General features: G+C 42.8%; 1 protein-coding gene and 1 long non-coding RNA gene across 3 annotated transcripts; both read right to left on the bottom strand.

The window, feature by feature from the left end:
* Nucleotides 1-2,353: 2,353 nt before the first annotated feature.
* Nucleotides 2,354-6,810, bottom strand: LOC145803027 (protein MAINTENANCE OF MERISTEMS-like). Its single transcript, XM_082896223.1, has 6 exons — nt 5,445-6,810; nt 4,344-5,009; nt 3,943-4,104; nt 3,292-3,855; nt 3,107-3,205; nt 2,354-2,816 (listed from the first exon to the last, which is right to left on the bottom strand). The coding sequence occupies exons 2-6, from the start codon at nt 4,791-4,793 to the stop codon at nt 2,520-2,522; spliced, it is 1,572 nt and encodes a 523-aa protein (XP_082752349.1). The 5' UTR covers nt 4,794-5,009; nt 5,445-6,810; the 3' UTR covers nt 2,354-2,519.
* Nucleotides 6,811-12,002: 5,192 nt separating this feature from the next.
* LOC114277812 (uncharacterized) lies at nt 12,003-15,395 on the bottom strand. Of its 2 annotated transcripts, XR_003634737.2 has the most exons (6): nt 15,240-15,395; nt 14,736-14,896; nt 14,341-14,488; nt 13,725-13,794; nt 13,206-13,246; nt 12,003-12,397 (listed from the first exon to the last, which is right to left on the bottom strand). It is a non-coding gene; the product is annotated as an uncharacterized LOC114277812 (long non-coding RNA). The 2 variants fall into 2 exon arrangements; XR_003634738.2 differs by lacking the exon at nt 14,341-14,488.
* Nucleotides 15,396-15,917: the final 522 nt, after the last annotated feature.

Here is a 15,917-nt window from a genome sequence, read left to right as displayed (position 1 = left end):
CTGCGGTGATAAAAACGAAGAGGAAGGAATTCCTCAAGTTTTGCAAAATTTTGATCATTTTGAGAGAAAGAGAGGCGTGCTAAGCCTTTTTATGAATGAAATCATGCTTGTCGGCGTGAGTACTGAGAAGGATCCTGGCTTGATCCAGATTGGTTCCACACTATCTTCGGCGCGAGCGATTTGTCGCTTTCTTAAAAACTTTCAAAAGCAAATGTTTTACGCGGCCCTGTGAAGACTTGTGTGGAATCCCTCTTGAGGTCGCGCGGCCTAGGATCGCTCTCAGCCTCAAGATTCAACCCGTTTGTTTTCCGACTTTGAACCCGTTCAGAACGTTCAGAAAGTTCAACGGACAAACGCCATGAAAGGTCTGTATGGCCAATTTCGAAACAGCCCTCGAGCAAGAGGCACCAAAGCCAAATAAGAAGGAGTGGATCTCGCCGGAAGAAGCTCGTGGAGCAACCTTGATAAATTCTCCGTAAATCATTGCAACAGCCGTTCTCCTAGACACAGAGAGGCTTTAATTTCAAAAACCATTTGGCATGGACTTGTTACACTTTTACCCTTTGAGAGGCTCACTGGGTCGAAAACCCGAAAGGGCGGCCCAGGCAAAAGTTAGAGCAAGAGAAAAATACAAGAAAAACAAAAAAAAAAAAGAAGCAAAAATACAAAAAAAAAAGAAGAAAAGAAAAAGACAAAGAATGGAAAAAAGAAAAGAAAAAGAAATGAACAAAAGAAAATGAAAAGAAGCTCGCAAGGTCGAAAACCCGCATTGGGCGCCTTGGCAAAAGTGAGAGCCAAACAAAGTGAAGGTTAAAATACCCGAGTGTACCTTAACCGGAACTACGTGAGGCTTGATTCCCATGTTTGGGATACGTAGGCAACTTCATCATGAAGTCCAGCCCCCAACGCTTTCATAGCGTCTCAGTCCATGCAATGGTTTCGATTTCATCCCAAAGTCCAGTGGCCAACACCCTTCAAGGTGATTGTGTCCATATATGTGTTGTGACCGTCTTCGTCATCTCTGTGTCCGAGAGTTCGACCACCGCCAATGAAGACTGTCTGCGAACTGCTGCGGCACCACCCAAACAAGGGGCAACTTTCCGTTACCACGAGCCGCCGTGAGCCGCCATTCAAACTAGGGGCAACTTTCCGTTGCCTCCCATCCCCCTTCAAACCAGGGGCAATTTTCCATTACCTCCGATCCGAGGTTGCGCATCTCGAAGAGTAAGTTTCATGCTTGTCGAGCATCAGCTGTTTGAAAAATAGTTTTTGAAAATTTTTACTGAGGTTGACTATTTTCTCGAAAACTATTCCATTTTCCAAAACTGGACCATTGTCTTGGACCCAAAAAAGGAAAATTTTCAGTGCTTGCTGCCTGACTTACATGCTTTTCAAATCAAAGATTGAACAAGTACGTTAATCCGACCCTCATTTTGATCAAAATTGTTTTAGTAGAAAGCAAAAACAAAGAATGGTTAAAATGATGAACTAAGGGCACAGTTGAGCCGGGCGTTCTGTCTTTCCCCCGTCATCGACGTACTTGCCAGAAGAGCGCTCTACCCGCCGGAAGAAATAGCCGTGAGCTAACAGCATTGAGCATGAACCCACACCTTTCTAGTTATCCATCAATCACCCCGGGGAAGGATGAAAAATGAGAGAATGAAGAATAGAGAGGTGTAAGTTGAGAGAAAAGTAAGGAAAAGGATTTTGAGAGAAAATCCGAGCTTGAGAGTCGAGTGATGTGAGAATCACAAATCAGACAGGGTGGGAAACAATGCCTAGAGAAACTGGCTCCTCGTGATCTGAGGTCCCCCGTCTTCGTCAACGCGTCTGTATGTCGTGTCCTTTGTTTTGTTTATCTCAACCTGTGTTTTAGGTCTTCTCCGAGCGTGTGTCGTTGTGTTTTGGTCGTGTACCTTTTTATTTGAGTCCTCCCCGCTATGTTCAGTTGTAGGCTCGATATCCCGGTTTGAAAAACCCTCATTCGATTTCAAAAATCATTTACACTCAGAATGCTGTGCCATTCTCTACATTTGAACGTGTTTCGACTCCAACCGGTTCCATCTTTGAGCTCCGTCTTGTCAGATTGGGCTGTTTGTTTGGGGTGTGCTATGTGCAGAATGAATCGAATGCTGTGTTATGGGCTGTATGCAGATTAATCCCCAACAGAGTAAGGACTGTGTGTCCAAGAATCAGGCAGTGGATTGCTTAGGGTTATTTTGCTGTTAGCTGTTTAGTTATCTGGTTATTACAGTGCAAGTGTTCAACCTTCAGACAACCAATCAATTTCATTTACATTGAGGTGTAACATGATGGAATGCGATGCAATACATGAGATATGTAAATGTAACACTTTTTAAGCAAAAATCTGTTCATTTCATAATCTTTTTCAAGTACAAAGTTTTGGAAATAAAAATCTGCCTGCGGCAGTACAAGATAATCTATCTACCGACAAAAAAAGGAAAAGTACAAGAAAGAGAAAAAATAGCAAAAATCTGTATCGAGCACTCCAAAGGCCGTCAGTCTGTCCTGGTCCTCTTCCTGGACGAGGGTCCAGGAGCATCATCAGCGTCGTCGTCAGAGCCCGAGCTAGAACCACCTCCGGACTCCTCCTCCGATGACTCGGACTCCGCCTCGGCCTCCGCCTCTGACTCCTCGTCATCATCGTCGTCCGGGACTGGAGCTCGCGAGCTACTCCCGACATGAGTACGCCCTCTCCTGGTACGGGGAAATATCCGGCCCTCCTCATCTCTCCCCCGGGCAGGGACAGAAGGCCCAGCTGGAGCACCTCCTGCCATGGGAATCTGGAAAGGAGGCTGAAAAAGTACACAAGGGAAATGCATCAGTATACTGTAGACAGTTTAACAGTGCAGAATGCAGTGTATGAGTACAGTGTGTGTATGCCGTGAGCAGTTTATCAGTGCAGAATGCAGTGTATGAGTACAGTGTGAATGCCGTGAGCAGTTTATCAGTGCAGAGTACAGTGCAGAATGTAGTGTATGCAGTGTATCAGATGCTGTGAGATCAGTGTATCAGGTGTTGTGCTGTGCATCAGATTATGTAAAGCAGTGTATGAATGGTTGAGGCCAGTGTCAGAAGAACATACCGGTATGCTGTAGAGGGCTAGGAGGTCGAAAGTCCGCTGAAGCATCCCCATCATCGAGGCATTCATCGCCAACGACTGACGGGTATACCCAGGAGAAGCCTGCAAAAGTGTCAGATGCATTAATATTCTGTGGAATATCAAATAAACTGAAATGAAATGACTATACAAAGTGCAGTAATACGTACTGGTGGTAAGTCGGGGACATCGATGAACTCGTGACCAGCCGGTGGAGGGGCGAAGGGGATCTGATAGGTCGACCCACCCTGCCCCTGGAAAGTCAGTACAGCGGGCAGGGCAGGCCAGCCAGTCTCCCGTCCTCCCTGCACTCCGCCCCTACCACGGACTCGGGCCCTCCTCGCAGCCCCTACTCCAACTCCCGCTCCAGCCCCAGCCGCCGATGCCACAGGCCTGGCCCCCTCTGCTCGACGGCTGCTCAAAGGTCGCATCAGGTACGTCCGCACGTACTCCTGATAGTCTCCGGTACCTCTGAAGCCGGCCTCCTCCCAGCCAATGGTGTAGTCATCCATCTGCTCGCTGGTGAGCCTCTCGGTCTCCCTCATATCTGCAGGGAGGTGAATCGGGACTATCTGCTCAGGTAACCCCAGGGTCTGGCGTAGGAAACGCTCCCCCAGGTACCAAGCCTGACAAACCGGGCCCTCAAGCAAGATCCAAAAACGCGAGGTCTCCTCCGCACCAGCGAACCGATCCCGCATCGCCGCCGGCAAGGGAGCCCACGGCCGCCATGTGATCTGAAAGTGACAGACAGTTTGTTATCTACTGTTTTGGAAATATACAGTGGAAAAGCGAAGCTTAAATGAACTATAAGTAAAACATACCTCGGCAGGGGTAATGGTATCGAAATATCGGCGGAAGAAGCCGAATGTCTCTCGTGGTCGCCGGGTGCACCTCCCGTCAAAGCGACTCGAAAACGGAACGGCCAGAGGAGTCTCCGCAACTGGCACAGGAGCGAGCCTAGGGAAGTAGGCGTAAACCCACAACTGCAAGATAAATACCAGTGCATTTATCAGTGGAAGCAGAATATACAGAATAAAGCAGAAATGGTAGAGCCGTGTGTTGTGCAGTGTACAGTGTGAACAGTGCACAGTCAGTGTGAAGCAGAATGTATGTGTGTGCCGTGTGTACAGTATACAGCAAGTATAAAGCAGACTACAGTGTGTGCAGTGTACAGAGTACAGAAAGTACGAGACAGAAATGAAAAAACGGAGAAGAAATGTACCTCCCAAGCCCGCCAATAGCCTCCAAGCAGCTGGCCGCTGCCGCGAGAAGCCGAGCTCATGTATCCATAGAGGGTGGCCAGAGCGGCACCACCCCATTCATAGTGCAGGATGTCCCGGACGTCCACCAGTGCACTGAGAAGACAGAGAGGCACGGTGTTCGCCCGGTCGGCGAAGATCGTCGTCCCGAACAGGAACATGAGGAAGCCGCGAGCATACCTCTCCACGTCCTCCTGGGTCATCTGCGCCTCCTCCTCCAACACGGGCTGAACCCGAAACTGTACCTCGAACCAGGAGTACCGCACGAAGCCTGGACGAGCAAGAGGTGGGGCCTCCTCCAGTAGATGGACCTGAGCAGCGGTCCACTCATCCATCGCGATGTCAAAAGAGATCGGATCACCCCCTACCCCGATGCCTGTGAGCATCGAGAAGTCATAAGGGGTCATCGTCATATCCCCTGCAGTAGAGAAGTGAAAAGAATCGGTGGTGTCCCACCATCTCTCCGCCAGAGCGGCAAGGAGAGGCCTGCATGTGGAAAGCCTGGAGAGTCCTCAGTAGAAAACGCCGAAACCCGCTCGATCCACGATACGTCGGACCGCGCCAGGGAGCTCATCATACCACTCCCGAGCACCAGTATTCCCATACCCGCAAATGGTATGGGAACCCTCCTGTAAACAGAAAATAACGATTGCAAGACAACATTCAAAATGCAGTTTTGAAAAAGCAGATATAGCATGTGTGCAAGTTTGACAAATTCAGGCAAATACCGTGTGTCGGTGTGCTTACAGTGAAATACATGTGATGTGTCAGCGAGTTTGGGTGTTTCAGAACAGATATAGCATGCGTGCAAGTTTAACAGGCTCAGACAAATACTGGGTGCCAGTGTGTATGCAGTGAAATACAGTGAGTGCAGTATGTTTGAGTGATTCGGGGCTAGTGCAGTGTGTGTGCATGTGTCAGTCTCAAGTAGATATCAGTTGTATGTATGTTTACAGTCAACTACAGTCTACAGCATGTCAGATTCAAGCAATTAAAGAGTACAACTAACTATGACAGTTTTGTATCCTACATTGCGGAAAGTAAAGCAGAAGACAAAGAATTACCTCGGAAGTGCCGAATGAAATGTGGGAGGTAGACTCGCGTAGTAGTAGCTCAGGCGCCACGTGCCTCTCGAAGCTCTGGAACTGACGCAGGCCGTCGGGGGGCAGAACATGGATCGCCGGACGGTAGGTCGCCGGGTCGAACGGGCGCTCGCTCAACGGTAGGAGCTCGACCCCGGGATCCATCTCGTAGTCCGGGGGAGTCCCGCCACGTGAAATGTCGTCCGCCATATCGAAAATGATGAGAAAATGGCCGGAGGAAAGAAAACCGGGCCGGAATACGAAGAGTCAACCGGAAAGTCAACTCCCGAGAGGGTCGGAAATGGCCGGGAAGGCCGAAATGTGAAAAGGCACAGGAATGAAGAGAAAAACAAGGGGAACAAACCCCAAAAAGGCAAGAACGCCAAACGAGGCACCGAAACAAAAATGTGATCGGTTGAAAATGTCCGAAACGCGAAGAAAATCGCGAATCCGACGACGAAACGGGCGTAGAACGCGAAAAAATGGGCGAAAAATGAGAGCAAAACACTCTAGAGAGAGAGGGTTAGAGTTTTCGGCGGTGGAGAAGTGAGGAAATAGGGTTTGAAGCCCTATTTTAAAACACCTAAAGTGAAAAGTCGAAACTGCCCCGACTCAGCAACTGTTTGCCGGTCGACAATGTTTTGTGCCGGCCGGCACTTTTTTGTGCCGATGGAATTATTCTTCAGCCGGTGGACAGTCGGTGGCATCCCCTTCCGGCCGGTGGTGTTCCCACAACCTTGTTTAGGCCATATGAGGAGTTTTTGGTCTTCATAGCTCAAGAAGGTGCAAGAAAGTGCATTTCCGATGCTCAACCGGCCTCCGTTTTGACCTTGGACTGCGGCTTCCGTGTGTGGCACTCCAATTCATACAAGGTGTATCCTTTTCGTATCCTGTTGACTTTTACAAGGTCCAAAAGTTGCCCCATGTATATCGCATATCTATCGCACTGTTTTGTGCATTTCAAATTATCGCACTGTTTTGTGCATTTCAAACCGGCGCACTGTTTTGTGCATTTCAAACTATCGCACTGTTTTGTGCGTTTCAAATTATCGCACTGTTTTGTGCATTTCAAATCATCGCACTGTTTTGTGCACCTCACTTGTATCTTGCATGTATCCATTCGCGCTATCTTGCGCATCTCACTTGTACTTGTAGGTACATTGCCTTGTTTTGAACACAAACCGGCTTCGCGTAACGTATAAGTCCAATTGTCAAAATCTTCTTTCATATCATTCTCGCATCTTATGAGGCATACGTGTCTCATTTGTATCACCTTACATTCCGTATGGCACGCGTGTCGCACTTGCATCATGTGCATCTCAAAAAAAAAAACCAAAAAAACAATCATAGTGCATTGTCGTGCATTTCCATTGTAGCTTGCATGCATCCATTGCATTTTTCCCAGTAGTCGCATCGCACTGCATTGTCATGCATTTTTGTAAACATCCATCCCATTGCATATTTGTAGATATTGCATTGCAGTTTGCATGCATTCATTGCATCACCTCCCGCCTATGGCTCGCGCCTTTCCAGGTTGAGCTTGGTCTGGTATGTGCCCTTACTTTTCATGTTAAAACACAGTTCTGCATGTGTATCGCGCCGATTCCACGCTGATATGTTGGTTGAGGGTTGCGGCACCTTTTCTGTGTTACACATGGCTCGTATGTGTACATGCCTTTCCTAGGCAAGATTTGGTTTGGCTTGCGTGCCATATCCATTGTATCCATATCCATTCCATTGCATATTTGTACATATTGCATTGTAGTCTGCATGCATTCATTGCATCGCCTTCCGCCTATGGCTTGCGTCTTTCCAGGTTGAGCTTGGTCTGGTATGTGCCCTTACTTTTCATGTTAAAACGCAGTTCTGCATGTGTATCGCGCCGATTCCACGCTGATATGTTGGTTGAGGGTTGCGGCACATTTTCTGTGTTACACGTGGCTCGTATGTGTACATGCCTTTCCTAGGCAAGATTTGGTTTGGCCTGCGTGCCATATCCATTGCCATCTTCCTAGCATATCCATATATATTACATTGTAGTGTAATTTTTGCATCCGGCATTAGGATCGTAGTCCTTTCTCTAGCGGGTCGTTTCCCCACTTATGTCAATTCCACCCAATACTTGTTCTTGCGTCTGTCTACAATGCTCATAGTTCAGTTGACCGTTCTATGGTAGACAGACTTGTTACCTCCATCAATCTATTTGACATAGGTGTGGTTTCGAACCACTCGTGATTGGATCGTGATTCAATTGCTTTGCATGTAGCTTGCATTGTTTCAATTACATTGCGTCTTCATTTGCATTGTTTATACATTGTTTTGTATATATTGCATATCGTTTTGCATCCATTTTGCATTGTCATGCATGTTGCTAACAATATTGTACCTGTTAAGTTTGTTTTCTTTTCAGGCACGATATTGTATGTACGGTTCATTTGAGGTTGGTGCAACCAGACGAGCCGCACAGGTATTGTATCTCCCGAGTGAGACGTATTGAGAATTGCATAATTCTCTTACATCCTTTCTGCATTGTAGTGTAGTTCGGTGTATGCTAGCTTAAAACTGTCGCATGTATGCTTCGTTACAGCTTTCTTTGCATGATCATAAGTTATGCTCGGCTTCGTGCATTGTCTTGCATTTTGCCCCTGCCTTCGGGCGCATATCTTGATTGTCTTGCATGTTTGTCTAAGTCTTCGGCCTTGTCAAAAATGGGTCATCTCTGGGCTTTGACATTCACTCCCGTCATTGTTATGACTTTCGAGTTCTGTCAAAGAGGGGCAACTGTAGACACCTCATTTTTTACCGTCCTCGAGACTTGGACGTCACCATTTGAACACTCGGTGATTATCCATGTTTGTGTTCGTTTGGAGTTCCCGGAGGCCTCGGCTCACGCACCTTGCCTCAGAATCTCCGAACTCGACCGTTTAGTGTCTGGTTTTGCACCAAACACTGACATCTTGCCTTTGAGAGGCAGGGTAGGGCTTGTAGACCATCCCCACCCACCACCGGCAGTGGCTAGAGGCCACCGGCTGGTTTTTACTGCCACCGGCAATGTATATTGCCGGCTGGCACTATTTGTTGCCGGTCAGCACTTTTTAGTGCCGGCCGGCACTATTTTTGGCCAAGATGGCATTTTTGGCCGGCCGATTACTGTGCATCTGCTTTTGCAGATATTTTAAGACAGCTGTCTTGCTTTTGCTCCCCTCCATACACGTGTATGGAGGGATCTCCCTCTTATGAAGCTTGTCTTGTAAGCTTTACAAGACAAGAAGTGCCATAAAGGGAGAGGTTGGTCTCTTGGCTTGAGAGGTTAGACATTTTAAGATATTTTGAGAGCTTAGACAACCATTGTTAGGGTTTGAGATCTAGGGTTAGGGTTTGTTACACCTTATCTCTCTCTTTTTCCCTCTTGTGTGTGTTTTAGTGTGTTTAGTCCATACTATTGCACACAAACACATAGTTTTTCATCTTCCTCTTGGAACTGAGGTTCTAAGGGACTGATTTTGAAGTTTTGGTGTTGGATTCAAGCTAAAGGAGGCCATTGGAGCACCATTTGTGAAGGGGTCTTCAAGGGTGAAAACCTAGTCTCCTTTTTTCCCATTTTTGTATTGATTTTCTACCTATCTTAGAGCTATTTTCGTGCTTATTGTATAACACAAAAAAGTTCTGTTTTTTAGTCCTCTTGATTGTATATTAAGAGTGTTTTGTGGTTTGGGTAAGTTTGAACACCCTTAGGCCTTAAAAGGCCTCATTTTGTACCCTTTTGTGCTAGCTCCGGGATTTTGGTGTTGGGGTCCCTTCACCACTGAAATCTTGAGGGATTTCAGTGGTGAAGGTGATGCCTTGAAGTCCCAAGAAGGAGAGAGCCACCCCCTCTCCTTGTTGTCCTTGAAAAGGGCATATTTTGGTCTCTAAAGAGAGCCTATGCTTGAGTGTGTGTTGAGCATGCTTAGGCTGTTTTTCATGCTTATATATCCATAATATAATATGATTTTAAGTTGGTTTTGGTACTCCATGCATGCTTAGCATAGTTGCCATGTAATGCCTTGTTATGCCTTAATGTGCTTTAGGTTGTTAGCCTTTGTTGGAGCATGTTTTAGGCTTAGTCTTGTGAAGATTATGTGCTTATTTTGCCATGTTTTAGGTCTGTCCATAAGTGTTTGGGTCGATTTTGGCATGCATCATATAGCCCCTTTGCATTCCGGCTTGTTGGCCTTAAGTATGTGAATGTATAGCATGCCATCCTTGCATTGTTTTGGTGATTTGGGACCATCCACCATGCCATTTCAGACCTTATTGTATGCTTGAGAGTTCGCATTTGATGTCCCTTTAATGCCTTGTAAGGTTGTCATCTCATGCTCCATGTTTTGGTGATTATGCATGCCTTTGTTTTGAGTCATTTGGATGCCATCTAAGTGATCCTTAGGCCTTGTATTAATGTCCCAAAACTCTGTTTTTGGTCAATAAGCTCATGCCATGTTTGGTCTTGCTTAGTGTAGTCCAATGCTCCAATGGTTTGTTTTGAGCACTTAGGCCATTTGTTGCATATTTGGTTTGATTTATTGCTTGGTTTGGCACCATGTTTTAGCATGATTTCAATGCTTATGTTGCATGCTAATTAGTCCATGATTCCCCCTTTCAAATGTGTTTGAGGGTTGTTCAATTTGTACTTAAGTGTTGGCCTTCAATTAGGTGCATGTGTGCATATATTTGGTCCCTCATTATAGCATTTTGGCTACTGTTTTAGGCCTATTTAGAGCTGCCTAATTCATGCATAAGTCCATCTTTGCATCCATTTGCATGCCCCTATGTTTGCTTGTATGCTTGCATAAGTTTGTTGCCATGCCATGTTGCATCCTTAGCTTGTGTGCCTAGGTCGCATTGCATCTTGCATGCATGCCTTGTTCCTTGACTTGATGATAGGAATTGGGCCTTGTTTGGTTTGATTGTTTTGCATTGCATTGGAAATCAAAGTTGCATACTTGGTTCTTTGGGCCATCATGCATGGAAATATGTGATTGGTGGTCCGAGAATCGAGGCACATGCCCCTTTGAGTCATTATCATGATAAGGGACATGGTTGGTGCATATATGCCTTGAATTGTGCTGCCATGCTTTGCCTTGCCCTCTGTTGCTGTCATTTGCAGATTCTGCAGGAACACTCTGCTGACCGGCAGTGTAAGGTGCCGACCGGCAACAATTCCTCTGCCGATATCTTTATTTTATGCCGATGGCCACACACCACTGCCGGTGGTAATTCCACTCAGCCGGTGGCACTCCCCGGTGCCCAAGGACGCAGTCCTGAGGTTTTGACAGCCTCCAGAGGAGTGAAGGAAGGAAAACAGAGGCAGCCTATGCATGGCGACGCGTTTCCCGAGGCGGTTTATTTGTTTTCTTAGCTTAATTTAATTTGTTAATTAAATTAATTAATTTGTAATATTTAATTAGCTTGCGTAATTAATTAATTTGTAATATTTATTTGGTCCCTCCGAGTGAGGGTAAAATCTGTAATAAGTGTGCGTGCGTGTGATATATGTCTTCCAACCCCACTTCTTTCTTCCCTTTTATTTACCTGCTTATGATGGTAGATTAGGGCACATTTATTTTAGCATACCTTATGCTATGCATGTGTGCATCCATGCATTTGTATTGCATGCATTAGGCTCGGTACATCACGCTAACTGCATTTGTACTTTAATTCAAAAATTGAATATGTGATAGTTGATCGCATTTCATATGCCATGCTTAGGTTAGCCGAGCCTATCTAATTGCATCCCGTATGTGTTGCATTAGGCAATTTAACATGAACTAAGACATGCATGTTTGCTAACTAGTTTACTGTTTTTGGCACGGAGTACGATGTAAGTATTTATGCTTTAGCATCCCGCATGTGTGTGAGTGTTGCCATGACAGTATGCCTGCCATGCGGCTAAGTGCTTATATGAGATAAACTGTTTTGAATGCCTGTGGGTGAAGGTTGGATTGTTTGAGTTGGAAAAACTCATTGAAATCCGTGTTTTAGCCTACTTGCGAGTAGCAAATTCCAAAGCATTTTCAAAACAAACGGATATGCAATGTTCCTTTCCAAATTAGGCAATCTAGTCTATACTTGTTTGCTGTGCGCATAACATAGTAATTCTAGGCTAATAAATGGAATAAGAACACATAACGTTTTCAAAATCGAGTATCATGGTTAGTAGAGGCCGGTCTTTGGACCGGGCGAAACGGGGTGCTCATAGCTGACCTTCCCCGATCGTACCCAAGCTCCCAAGCCGAGACAACTCCGGTGATGACGGACATGTGGCCTTCGGCACCGAGTCAAGGTTTCCTAAATTCCCCCATTTTAAAAAAATATTTAGGTGGCGACTCTGTATCTGGAAAAGCAGTCCATGTTTGGCACTACTTTTTCAAAAATCTGTTTCTCAAAACGATTTGCCAGATTTGGACTCTTTGGTTCAGATTAAGAACCGTGACACAAAATCGAGTCTGAACTGTAGTAGCGAGGCCCCCCTCCGCGGGCGCATCTACAGTCACATCTACAGTCACGAGGTTAAAATTTTAGTTAGAACCTATAAATTTGGAATAAAAATACAACTCTTGTACCACCATTGACCAATAGGCAACTAGATTAGTCTCCACCTTGCTGTTGCAAATGACATTATGGATGACAGTGTTCACCTTTTTATTTTTCAATTTCTAAGTGAGGAAAAAAAGATGGTGGAAAACTTCAAAGATGCTTCCAAGTTAGAAAAGCCTGAGGATGCCACACACGTTGTTCCTGAGATTTACTTAATCAACAATCCAGCACGCATAATAGTATAAGCATGGTAGATACATCATCAAAAAGGCCACGAGCATGACAAAACTAACTAATTTAGAGAAACAAGAAGCAGGCCTGCTTGAAAAGAACATCTTCCGATTCCTCTAAACTTAGTTCTGCAGCCAAGAATATGGAAGTTGAAATTAGTTATATAATGAATTCTTCTATTTTCTTTGACAACATAGTGGAGATGCACAAACTATATTTTGAGGCCCTAAATCAAGTGAATAGGATTTGGAACAAATTATGCTTATTACTAGCATGAATCCAACATTGGCAGTTCAAACACAAGCAATGCATATCCAGATACAAGGTCTCCGACACTTTATATGTTATAAGTGGCAACAACAAGAGTAACAATGGAAGAAACTAAAATTCAATTAAATGAAGTTTACTTTAAATAGCTTCTAGATGAAAAGGGCTGACCAAAAATTAAAAAGCATGTGATTTAGGAGGAGAACCAACAAATTCTAAGCCAGGATAGAGGTGGTAAAATATAATGATAGACCACTTATTTGCAATATCCGATGTCCATGCAGAATGAGAGTATTACTTCCATAGAAATACTTAAAAGCAAATGGGCTCATCCAGATAAAATCCAATTCTAGGACAGTGAACAATTATACCCCCATAACATAGAGAATGCAATAGATTTGTAAGCTACATAGGGGAAGTATGACATGAACTCTGAAACAATTCCTTTGGTCAATCTCAATAGCCCAGCCTAAGTAAAATTTGTAGCCAGACACAAAGTGCAACAAGGCATTCTGAAAACATAGTGCTGACTAAGAAAACTAAGAATCCCACAACACCATGTGTCATCATAACTAAGATGCTTTAGTTTACTATAAATATGGTATTCTTCAATGTTAGCATTTCCAGTATAAAAGCATAGCATAACTGCAATTAGAAGATCAGTGTTACCATATGCCTCCACAAACTTGGGATCACCGGATGATTTGGATCTGCAACACAATAGAAAAAAATAATGACAATTTTAAGTGTGTATACCATATTCAAAAAATAAATAAATAAAAAATGAAATAACAATACTTCTCAGACAAATAGAAGGTCTCACTAAGTTTTATAAGAAAGGACAGCATAGAGGCTGACAAATTGTTTTACAGAAGCAAAATTTACTCTCCTATAACATGTTAAAAACAACTGCAAATAGAGGCTACAATTGTTATAGTCAAATTGGGAAAGATAAAGCTTGTAGTTTAACAGTCAAATAAAACAAATCTTGCATATTTTTTCTAAGATGGCAGGGTCAACAAGGCAATAACTAATGAACCTAGAAGATGGCAAAAACAAGCAAAAAATTCCTTATATGATCATATATATTTTTATTTCTTACCAATTAGATCAACAAAAAAGGAAATCTATCCAATGGGAGCAATCATTGTATCCAAAAAAGGCTAGGAGCATGACAATGGAACATACCTGAGAAGAATTGTCGAACCAAATTTGGACGTTGACGTTGAGCAAATGCAAGCATAACAGCATCCTCGACCTTAAAGGAGCGGTAATAATATACCATTAAAAAGCAGCAAGATAAAGAAAAATGAAAGAAGAAAAAATGGGATATAAACTAAAATGATTTTTTTATTTTACTATATTAATAAAAGAAAGGAAAAATAACCAATAAGTCCTATTTTGCTCTTAAGATTACTGTGAAGTCCTATCAAGCTTCAATATAGAGAACTAAGTCCTATTTTTCATAACATATTTTCAAAAAGTTCAATATTCCATAATGGTGGATGTTATTTCAAAAAGTTCATTATTCCATAATGGGATAAGACACACTATTATAGAGCAATGAATGTTTTGGGAACGCTTTATCACAAATAGGACTTCGTCCATATTAAAACTAGATAGTAATCTTAAGAGCAAAATAGGACTTATTAGTTATTTTCCCTAAAAGAAATTACAGACAAAAAAGACCATACTTCCATTAGTTTATTCCTAATGTTGATTTTTTACTCTAAAAGATAGAAGGCGAATCAAAATCAGAAACATATGTGTTTAAGGAACAATAAAAGAATGTAATGGAGAAAACCTTCAAGGAAGCTAGTTCCCTTAAGCCGGTTTCAATGAAAGCATACTTTCAATATTTCCCTCTCCACTTAGGTCATTCAGATCACAAACAAGTTTGCTCCTCCTATCTGAGACATCGTTACTCACTCCTTTTTATAAAGAATGAAAGCCTAGATAAGTCAAAAGTGTTATGTTCTGGATAAGCTTGCTAGTCACTGAGACTCTTGATGAAAAGATTGGAGATGGTTGTTATATCCAAAATAGGTTAAGGATTAGAGTTGCTCTTAATAGCAAATAATAAATAACAAAGCCTAATCATCCTTAATCCAAGAAATTAAACTAAGAGTACACACAATGCTTTCAATTTGAACAACATTTCTACAATTATTTTAGGAAAACAAAATTGAAGCCACTCACAAAAATCAATTCAAGTAGCAAAAATCAGGTAATCAGCATGAGACCAAAGCACCATCAAACATCAGGTAATCAGCAGCAAGCAACAGTTGGCAGCCAGTAGATGCACACAACAAGCCAGCCAGCATGCAGCAGTAGCAGCAGCCAGTAACACAGCAAAAACCCTACAATTTGGATATAGAGAAAAGCAATAACAGGATGAAAAAATTCAAAATTTTTATTTTCCTTCACCAACATTTCCAAGCAATAAAAATACACCATAAACCAAGAACTCAAAAACCATTCTAAAATACCGGCTCGAAATATTCAAAAAATGAGAATCCATAAATCCAATAAAATGAACAAAATGCATAATATTTTACTTAATCAATCAATTAAACAAAAATAAATAAAAAAATCAAACATTTCTGCCAAGATAAATCGTTTCCATATCAATAGAAACGGAATCGCTTGAGTCAACAAAGCATATGCATTTTCCTTTATAGTTAGAGAGAGAGAGAAAATCACCACGTCGGAGGACCACCATGGTAAGCATCGACAGAGAAAACCCTAGAGGCCGAAATTAGGGGAAGAGACAGAAAGACAGAGGGCAGAGGTGAGAGAGAGAGAGAGAGAGAGTCATAAGGTGAGAGATAGACAGACGCATTAGAGAGTTATAGAATCAGTGTGTGAGCGTATTTTTTATATATATATATATATAATCACACATTAATTAGAATACGTGATTAAAAATATATATATATATATATATATAATCACACTTAATTTAAAAGTGATATAAAAAATAAATATTATCACACTTAATCAAATTAAGTGTGATTAAAATATCAATCTAATTTTTTTGATCACACTTTTAATAAAAGTGAGATATTTTCATTTATCAATGTGTGATCTTTAACTGTTTTTGTAGTAGTGGTTCAATGAATTTATTCAACCAATTTAGTTGAGTATTAATTCCCTCCACCACCACCAAATTCACTCTATTCACTGAAGACCTCTACCCACAGATTGCCTCTATAAGAACACATTTATTGTATTCCCTCCACCACCACCTTCGAATTCGGCTTAACCAAATTCTATTCCCAAACTCTGCATATTCACTATATTGTAAGTGTGAATCCACAGAATCAGCAAGGCAAACCATCTGAATCAACAAAGCCAACATCAGCAGAAACAAGAAGGCAG

The sequence above is a fragment of the Camellia sinensis genome, chromosome 11, assembly GCF_055761805.1.
Source record: "Camellia sinensis isolate YWXY chromosome 11, ASM5576180v1, whole genome shotgun sequence".
Taxonomy (NCBI): Eukaryota; Viridiplantae; Streptophyta; class Magnoliopsida; order Ericales; family Theaceae; genus Camellia; species Camellia sinensis.
Note: the sequence above shows the minus strand (reverse complement) of the source record. Positions and strands in the feature narration are given on the sequence as shown.

Excerpts from the sequence above, each read along its gene's own strand:
- LOC145803027 (XM_082896223.1), bottom strand. The coding sequence starts at position 4,793 with ATGACGATGACCCCTTATGACTTCTCGATGCTCACAGGCATCGGGGTA. Across the intron at positions 3,856-3,942 it reads ATACCATTACCCCTGCCGAG|ATCACATGGCGGCCGTGGGC; the intron begins GTATGTTTTACT and ends TGTCACTTTCAG. Across the intron at positions 3,206-3,291 it reads ATGTCCCCGACTTACCACCA|GCTTCTCCTGGGTATACCCG; the intron begins GTACGTATTACT and ends ACACTTTTGCAG.